The following is a 10,472-nucleotide window of genomic DNA, read 5'->3' as shown; positions in this document are numbered from 1 at the left end:
AATACAAAGATGTACTATTACAAATAGTACATCTATACAAATAGATACAAATCATGTACTATTCTGCAGCCACACACAGTTCCAATACTATACAATCATGTAATTATCCTAACATAATCTACTATATAGCAAATATGAATTTTCATACTTCAAAAATCAAGAAAAACAAACAAAAAGTTATTTTAGCTTTCAGTTTCAATAACACTAGTAACAGAAATACCAAACTATTTGTTGCAACTTGTTTAGTTTTCTATCAACAGCACTTATTCATCCATACTAAAATTAGCAGTCTTACCTGTATCGCACATGAAAGGAACGATCTTCACGCATGCTTATCAAAACACTACTTTCCTCCATTGAGTTGCATTATCAGTAGAAAAATAATACTGTTCTGTAGTAGGGTAAGTACTTTTTACTATGGAGAATTGTTGTCAGAACACCATTCCAGTTAGTATATTAATAAGTTGGAGTAAAGATATCCTAAGCTCCTGTTGAAAAACTCTTCTTTATTACTAAGGTAAGGAGGTCACTGTCAGACACATCTTAAACCTTCAGAAACGTGTTCAAGTTCTTTCATCTGTGGCCCTTTAAGCTCCATTCAGCTGCGTTTCTGCAAAGGGAACACAAGATGCTTGGCTTGAAGTCTCATAGTCAGTTAATAACTCATAACCATTTGCAGCTGATGTAAAAGCATAACACTACTCCTACTAAGCAGGAAGCGTCAATCAAGAACTTAAAGCCAGAGCCAAAGCCGTCTACATACATATGGCAATTCCTGTAGGCAAGTGAGAAAGCAAAGTTGAACAAAAACCAACACTCTCTTTTCTGTTGGAAACCAAGTAATTTATCCTTGTTAGTATTCTTTGGCCTCATGAAGTTGCAAGCAAAAAGCTTAAGGAAAGGCATAATATAAAACAACAGATCACAAACTGCTTTACACATCAACAGTACTGCTGAAACCCTGCTAGTTAGCTGAAGTCCCACAGTAGTCAGAACTGGTTGGCACAATCCCAACTGGAGATCACCCATTCTGGAGATCATCCCACCTGGAACATTATAAGCACAGAAGCTGTCAGAGGTTTAAGTTCTATTCCCCTTACCCCCTCCCTGCTTCCAAAAGAAAAGGAGAGAGGTATTGGGGGATTTGGGTTTTTTGGTCTTGGTGGGTTCTTTTGGTTTTGGGTTGGTTTTTTTTTCCACACTGGCTTCACACTCCAAAATGCTGCAGCACTGTCATATGAGCTCCAAACTCTGCTTCAAAGGGATTGCAGCAGCCAGCACTTAGACATTAGACATGTTTAGGCTGGCAGGGAAAGGATAACAGAAAAGAAAATCCGTATTCAAAAATTTACCCACTTATAAGTACACTTTTAGTAGAGGAGTTGACATATTTATTGCTCAGTACTAATATTACCTTTCTTTGCAAGTAAACATATAGTTGTGTAATTCACAAATGCATAGTTCATCAAGAGACTGCAGAGATGTCAAAAGACAAGAGCAGAGCTCAGATTTAAAGCTGTCACCAGAAGAAAATGCAACCCCCTCATATTTATAATTGTCAGCACAGGCCATGCCTCTTCCTCTCATTAGTTTTATCAAGTACCAGCTGCAAAGATTCATGCTTCCTATCATACTCTACCTTGACAGCACCCCTCAAACAGACCATCCACATTCTTCCAGTCAAACAACTATCTTGCCTTTCCATGCTCATGATTAGAATTATTTAGCATCAACAAGTGGGTGTGGGTACAATTACAAAGCGTGACGCATACAGTTTACAATACCATTGCAACCCACATACTGGGAAGACTGTGTTCCAGGTATTTACTCTCCGGAAGTTTGTCCGAGCCTCAAATCAGATAACTCATACAATCAGATAGCTGTAAGCCATCCAGTCTACAGCAATCACCCATGAGCATTCCTGCTGCTCAGCAAATGCAAGGGAATTGAAAGTTTTCTTCCACAGAGGGATACACTCATGCAAATTACTGCATGCCACAAACTATAAAGTGTGTACTTTGGCAACTGCAGTGGATCATGAAATAATGACTTGTTTGTATATTTATACTGTAATTGTAATTAACTGAATAATTTCTTTTAGGAAGCTTTTTTAAAAATAAAAAGCCAAATTTAATAAAAAACCACAGTTATATTTAAAAGCACATCAGAATGACTGCATTTAAGTATCAGTTATTTTTAGCAGTACGTTTCACATCAGCTGTTTATAACTTCGTTTCATCTGAGCTACACTTCTGTCCTCACACTTAACCTCATTCTCTCACCAATGCCTCCATCTCCCACCAGCTGGAACCACTACTCCAGCTTTCTGCCCTCCTTCCTGGCCATACGGCACATTCCTGGTCTTGGGAGGGTGATACAGACACACCCACGTTGGCCAACACATGATGATCACAGATTCAACAAAAATTATTGGGTCTCGTCTTCATACCTCGCTTCCTTCACACACAACTCATTAGGATGTCAAGCTATGCCTTCAGCTGCGCCAACATGTAATCAGTAAGCAAACTTAAAGCATATTAATGGTATGGTGGTGGTGTGGTGAATTCAAAATTCAGGAGATGGAAATCGATGTACACTTCCATATAGTCTCTCAGATGTAAACTGGCCTTGGGAGGACCATGCTATAGCAAACTAAGCCTTGCTCTTTCAACTGATGCACCTTAACTATTCAGAGTCTCTCTATGTAACCAAGCCTTTCCTGAGCTGGTGATAAACATCAAACTGACTCAGAGGACACAGCACTTAAGCAGAAAAGCCTCGTGCATTAACAGAAATCGGGAGAAGTTCTACTCTACTGGCGTCTCTAACAGTGAAACGGGCTTTCTCCTAAACTTGAATTTTTAATTAAAACTTCATGTAGCATGAATAAAAGCACTTGGTGCTTACTAGGAAAAAAATCTGTATTAATGCAAAGTAGCTCCTTTACATTTATTCTCTCCACACCTCTGAACAATGCAAAATCTGATCTGTATCCATGTTAAAAGAGCTGCCTTTGAGGAAAGCACAAATACAAAATTGAAGTTGTATACACAACTTTAAAATGCACAGTTTCACTATTCCAGCTATCAAATGCAGGAAGTCCTAGCTTTTTTGTAATTTCAAAGTAGTGGAAAAAAGCACACAGAAAAGACTGGGCCTCCTTTAGAAGTGGAAAGTTAAACTGGTGTTACTGATTACACAGCAGTATGATACCAAAATCAACACCCACCCACCCCATACCACACAATACAAGGCAGAGGTTAGGCAGTAACATGTGGTAGCCAGTTAATACCCCACAACAGACAAAACATGCACTTTATCAACTGTTTATTAGGAGAAAATGGTGAGCCATCCATAGAGCTTATTCACCCTGCCTATAAACACCTAAAGAATCTTCAATTAAACCATCAGTAAAAAGCTAACTTTGCCTCAATTCAATGCTTTAGATAAAAAAAATGTACTTATGACTGTCAAAAAGTCACTTTTTATACTTTTCTATTAAATCAGATTCATACAGAAGAGATACAGATACAGAAGCTTGGGGTTTGCATGGAATGAGGTTTGAAGACTGAATTCCTTACTTAATTCTATGAAACTACTTTTAACTTGATTCTCTGGAATTGCATAAAAACTATTCAATTTCTAAAAATTTCACAATGAAATGAAAAAAACCCACAGTAAAATACTAACGTTACACACTGAAAGGAATCCCATACAACAATACATCATTCTTGCACTTATTCAGTATTTTTCATAAAATTATTATCAGTGTTCTCAGAAAGGGAACCAAGGCCTTTTTGCTGATATTCAACAAAAGTACATTTTAACTTTCCCTGAACATCACTGAACTGAATCAGTGAGAGATATATATATGCGCTAAGATTTGAATGAGGCTCACTCTTTCTCAAGAAGAAATATGGAAGAAACCAAGACTCCCAGATTTTAAATTCTGATCATTATATTTCAAGTCCCTGACAGCAATAAAACAATAGCGGTAATTTTTCTTAAAAGCCTGTTATGCAAGCCAATCGTCCTAGTTATTACAACTTCCAGACAAGTGTTTCATGTTTTAAGACATCTTCCATTTCAGAAAAGATTTGATTACATACTGTGAATTTTATCACAATGGTAGACAATCACTTTAATCAGTTTGCAGTTCTTAAGTTACACTGAATGACTACGACAGATCCCTCCCCTTGATTTTAACTTCTGCTAGAATACCGTATTTCCATACAAGTGAAAATGAATCAGAAAGCAACAGAAAGCTGATACTGCTATTTACCAGCAGTCTACAGAACCAATAATCACAATATAGCTGGAGAGGGAGATGGATTTTCCCCTGTATCTCCTTAAAACAGTAAATTTCTGTGGCTTCGTTGGTGCCTTCCCTGAACCCGTACCTTCCTTTTTAGAGTTTCAGATGATCAAAAGTATTGCTTTGCTTACCCACAGTTACATAGCTGACTGGCTGACATAGGCTGACCGGTCACTGGGGAGCTGTCAAACAGAGTATCTAACAGAAATCCTTTCTGCCTTTCCCTAAAGCAGGCAATCAAGTAATGTCTTCTCTACCCATCTGCTATTTTTCACAAAGCTATAGGAAAGGAGCATCTGCCAAATGAAGTCATCACTGAGAGATTCAAAAGCTAGTAAAGTACAGATAGAGGTAGACCAACAGCACAAACTGTATTTCCTTAAAAAACTAGCCACAGAGATTTGTTGTTTCAACATTAAGTCAAATTTCCCAATGGTGAACTAAGTTTGAATTTCCTTTCAGGAAAGGCTATAGCATGGGTGGAGGAAAAAAAAAATAAAAAAAAAAATAAAAAGAAGTTTGAACTGGGTTGTCTAAAAACAAAACAGAGCTTTGCATACCCTATGTAGAAAGACTAAACAACAACAAAAATATATGGACAATTCTACTATTGAAATACAGGTATTAGCTTGGCTCCAGACCTTCAAAATACAAAACAGTATATAAACACGAATAGTACAAGGAACACTCAGGACCACACAAACCGTAATTTTAGTCTTCAGTGCTGTCCCAGGGTATTTTTGAAATTCACCTGAATTAACAAATAAGCCAAAAACCCCCTTAAAATTCTATATCAAGTTTAATATTGTATTTACATAGTAAACAGCATCATCATTGGTAATAAATATTCCCCTGTGAATGAACCTTAAAATAACTGCGTGCCACATGGGGAAAAAGCTTTTTTCCAAACCTTGATCACAATACAGTACAAGGGACTAGTCATGAGAGCGGATCATGCAGATACAAGAAACACTGTACTAAGACCAGTGTGGTTACTCTTGGAAGTTTAATTTTAAACTCTTCTCTGCACCACTTTTGACAAAAGTTCAATAGCTGACAGCACATAGAACCCACCTTCACTGATGAAGTTAATTTTTTATTCAGGGTCAGTGACGATGTGGAGCACTACCTGCTCTGAAATACTGTTGCCCTCTCCTCCTGGATTTATATGTGAAGCAGATACTCCCAGAACAAACCATGGGGCTTCTTTTAAAGGACTAGCCTAGCAGCAGACAAGTGTACCTTCCAGCATACAATCCCAGTGCAGCTCACAACAGACATTAACAGGTTGCACCTAAAGGGCAGAACAGGAAAGCTGAGGCTCATAAACAACTACCTCAGACACTCTTCCTAGGCGTGACTCTGATAAAGCAGATTCTGCAGAGCTTGTAATCACTACAGAGCATGGGAAAGACCCAGCCTAACACATCTGCTATCAGACTCATCAGACAAGCTGCAAATAAATTAATACCACTATCTAATGCTCTTGATGCAGATGCTCCCTTCTCCACCCCAATTATATTTACCATGCTGACTTATAAACATGGGCCCAGATGAAACTAAGACACATTACTGAATATTGCAGACAATCCTAAAATGGGTGGAAGGGCTGGGTGTTGTATCAGCTTTGGGCCACATGGGACGTTCTTTCAACAAAGTAAGAATCCTACCAGCCCGCTACTCCACAAGCCTGGAATTTCAACTACAACATACTCATAGCAGAAGGGACGTGAAGTTTCCTCTCTGCTTCCCAAGCCATGTGGACAGAGCAGTCTTTTATCTATGAAACCATCAGCTCCTTGCTGCAAAGATAATCAAAAAATTCTGACAGCATAAGGCTAGACAGGCATTTTATTACCAGAACTGATCAATGCATAGCTTTTATGAATCAAGAGAACAGAATTACTGTAGTGAGGTATGGAAACTTGACTCTTTTATCTATGAAATTATTTCATCTCCCTTCTGAGCCAGTTAATACCCAAGACTTAACTACTTCAGTATAACCAGTAATCTTTTTAAACAGACACAGAAGCACAGATTATAAAAGAGTAGAAAAATACTAATAATAGGAGCTATGAGACTCATGACAGCCCCCCTTCAAAAATTAAAGTAATTGCTAAGTGGAAAATTACACAAATACTATCATTATCTGTCACACCAATCTCCCAAGTGACCCAATTGATTCTAGTCTTCACTTCTCTCCCCAATTTGTTTCTAGCACTGTATTTACCCAAACAGAAGAAAAGGCTTTTTGTCCAAGTATTTTAATTTACTCATCAATTCACTTTAATTTAGTCATCAATATGACTGCAGAAGAAACCCCCTAGTGACAAAGGAGCACAAGTATGCCCTGAACAGCCCACAGTAGTCCAAAGTAGGACTGTCAAAGACAGTTATTGAAAATATAGTAACTATATGAAACAAAGTAATGGAAATGTTGCATAAAACCCCACAACTATTTTACAGGATTAAATACATAATTATAAATCATACTAGTATATGAAATTCTATTTACAGTTTTCAAATAAGCTTTTAAAAGGTCCCAGCGATGAGATCCTTCTAAATCTTGAGATTATTTTTTTAAACAACCAAAACTAATAGGTGGTGAGCATTTCCGAGACAAATTCTGCTCACAATGAAGCGAGGATCTCACAGCATCCACAGCTGAAAATGAAAGCATGGACTTGAATTCAATGCTAGAGGAACACAGCTCCAGAACAGCATTGAACATTTCTTACCTAATTGCTAGTACAGTCCTGCACGATGGCAGACATGGTAACAGTGGATATATTTAATTTATCACTGTTTCTAAAAATGCTGTTTGCTTGTGGTTTCCTTTATTTCTAAACCCAATTAACCTTGCTGCATGGTGAGTTCTAAATACAGGTAGGAGAATTTTCCTCTGTGCCCTTTCACAAAGGCTAATTCTTCTTCATTCTCCCTCCACCCACATCTCTGGCACAGCAGACTAGATGCCCTGGCTCATACAACATTAGGTTCAAGGCAAACAGAAGTTTAGGTGCGTTTCTACATGCCCTCTAGCATTACCTGTATATACTTTCTACTTATTCTGTATATTAGAAGGAGGTTTTTTCCTTTCTGTTTGTGGAGCACCAAGTTTAATGAAGCATTTGGGGCCTTAAGTAATGCTAAAGATCAGCAACATAGCAAGCCTTTTACACTGTATACCCTTTTTGTTCATTTTTCCCTTCCGTTGTTAAAGGGTTGTGCAAATGTCTCCTTTAACAAGCACTGCCTAGCATTATTTTCAATATTACTCACAATTATCAACCTTAAAACACAAGCAGTCTTAATGACACAAGTTACTTCTGACAGATCATAAAAATAACCTATTCCAAACAACCATGATAACTGAATCCAGAAGCATCTTTCTTCTCTGAGTCAGGAAGAAGCTCGCCTGCATTCTTAAATACCCAAGCAGTAGATAAAAACTGAATATACGCTATACAACAAGAAAAGTGTATATCGCACCAAACTAAAACTGAAGAAAAATTTAAAGAAAGATTTAAAACTTTCAGTCAAGGAACGTTCAAATTTCTGTCCAGAATCTGGTATCTCTACTCACACTAAACACCCTATTTTCACCCAGCAATCAGACTGAAATGTGAATACATTCCTTAAAATGGAGTAATTAAGAGCAGAAAGAGATGCCAGAAGCTTAGGAGAATGATGCAATATGTAAGTGACAAAAAACCATATATCCTGGTTGCTAGTATATTCAGAGTACTGTCATGGTCCCAGGACAACTCTATTAACTTCAGTAAATGCGAAGGTGCCCTATTAGGCATAGTTAAGGTATAGCATAGGTTTGTAAATAGAAATATTTAAGGCATCTGACAATGATGCAGGCCATACAGTGACTTACAGTCTTAGAATGATTGTAGTCAAAACCAAAGAGCTAGCACACCTATTTCCACTGAGTGACACAAACAAGCAACAAATGCACTCTTTAGATATCTGAATGTATTAGATATCAGTGTTCAGTGATGCAAAGGTGGACCTCTCAGTGTCTCTATCACAGAGAATCTTTCCAGAATAGAACATCCTTTTTCTAAGAGAATCAGTATTATCTGGAAGTCAGCTTGCTACTTAATGTATGTAATTACTGTCTAGTGTGTAAGTTAAAGAACTGGGTGTAGCTAACACAAGTAACCACAAGCATTTTTATTATAAGGATATTCCTGCAGATAGTTTATGTAAGCCATCTATTTAAATCCTGAAGTAAGGCAATCCCACACTCCGACAAAATAAGAAAGGAAGAGAACATGAAGTGCCAGCAGAATGTAACCAATATTCCCAAAATAAAACTAATCAGGCAACTGAAAACTAGTTCTAAATGCAATAAGATTAAAATTTCAGATACAAGAAGACAGTAGAAAAACATCCTCTCTTTGCCCTAAAAAAAGGGCAAAATCATTATAGCCGATAATTTTTCACATATTTGATACATCAAGGTATTACGATTCCTTCTATTTTTTTATGAGAATGAGTTCTAGGTTTTTACATATTGTCATTCACAAACTGAAAACAAATACCGTGCTGCCTTCTTTCCAAGCATCCCACAACTGGAGATGAGATTTGCAATTTTAAAGTGCTTAAATGGCACAACTGATTTCAATGACAGTTCACAACAAAGTAATAATCAGTGATCCTTTTATTCTTATCATAAGTTTAAATCATATTACCACAAAATCACTAAGAGTTTTGTTACCAAGTTCTGAATTCAAATTTGAACATTGCTCCTTCTGCTTATTAGGGACAATCTCATAATTCAAATTAATATATACTACATCTCGTGCCTCTTCCAGCCAACAAGACAGTTATTCAAGTACCTTCAGTTTGGGAAATGGAGCCTGTTATACGATGTAAAAGAACACCAGATGGGAAAAGCTCAGGACAAAAAGTTGACTATTTGTACTTTGGTTGATAGAGCAAGTTGATCACAAGTCTCTCCAATAAAAAGTTCCCCTTAGCTCAGCTCCTTCTTGGCCTATAACATCTCTTAAAAAGAGATCCTGGTAAGTAAAAGAAAGATGACAGACAGATTGCACAAGCACCTTGTAGAGAGAGGGGAAAATTAATCTTAATATTTCATAAATTAAAAAAGAGGTTTAAATCCTTAGAATCACAGGCAGTAAAACACAATAGCAATTGAAGTGAAGCAATATAGCTGCTAAATCAAATTTCCTATTTCACACTGTGATGCTTATTCAGAGATTAAGCAGTCATTCAGCATAAAGAACTCATTACAACTCCAGCAAGTTTTTATCTTGCAAGGAGCAGCCGTAGCTCTCATAGAGGATGTATTTACACAACCAAAACAATCCATGATAGTTTACTGCCAGCAGCACTGCTCAGTGCATCACCTGTGCCCCTCAATTCTCGTATTAACAGCAAGTATTAACCTGCCAAAAATGTAAAAGTGCAGGATGAACACATACTGTGGTGAGAAGAACATGCTTTGTTTTTTCTTACTGTTTACTTCTTTCAGACACAGGTACAGTTTATTTATGGCACATCACTTACATAGATTTAAGAAAAAAACCAATATTTGTTGAGGTGCCGAATCATAAACTGCTTTGCATATTTATTCTAACATTCGGGATGCAGGTGCAAATCTATTCAGAAGCTAGTCAATGCTTTTTTTTTCAGCCTGTGAGATAAATACTGAACTGGGCTCCATTTTGCCCCTACTGCCCACAGATTTATCCACTATATATACACATTATCACACAGATACTACTGGTCACAATAGCGTATCCTCTCCTCTAACAAACCAACGATCACTAGGTAAGGTGCAGGCTCCAAAGTGTTGCATGCAAGGAACACAATTCCTAGCAGTACACCAGCATGATGATGGTACGAAAAAATACAGTAAACAGAAATAGTGAAGAAATAAAGAAGATTTAGAGAAGCTTCTTGGTAGATTGTATATGGTTTATCTTCCCGGTAACTCAGCTGCATGCAAGTTTTTCCTTCATATTAGTAAAAGGTTTATAACACACAAAGGTTTTTTATATGAACAAGAACCATATTCTTCAAACGCTGCCAAATTTGAGTCCCAAGAGGCAGCTTGACATTAATCATCTGTCAGTACTACGTAAGTTTCAGGCCACCTCTTACCAGTTTTTCCACT

The 10,472-nt window shown here is 37.3% G+C and overlaps 1 protein-coding gene across 3 annotated transcripts in view; it reads right to left on the bottom strand.

The window, feature by feature from the left end:
* GPSM2 (G protein signaling modulator 2) overlaps positions 1-10,472 on the bottom strand; it is a 30,886-nt gene that overhangs the window by 17,727 nt on the left and 2,687 nt on the right. For 2 of the 3 annotated variants that reach the window (XM_074876700.1, XM_074876703.1), the window contains exon 2: positions 296-610. The exons of the other annotated variant lie outside the window; for it this stretch is intronic. In XM_074876700.1, coding sequence (XP_074732801.1) covers positions 296-357 — 62 coding nt within the window. In that variant the 5' untranslated portion in view covers positions 358-610. The remainder of the gene's footprint in view (positions 1-295; positions 611-10,472) is intronic. 3 annotated transcript variants of the gene reach the window in all.

This window comes from Strix uralensis, chromosome 8, assembly GCF_047716275.1.
Source record: "Strix uralensis isolate ZFMK-TIS-50842 chromosome 8, bStrUra1, whole genome shotgun sequence".
NCBI lineage: Eukaryota > Metazoa > Chordata > Aves > Strigiformes > Strigidae > Strix > Strix uralensis.
The sequence above is the reverse complement of the archived record's forward strand: the minus strand, read 5'-3'. Positions and strand labels throughout refer to the sequence as shown.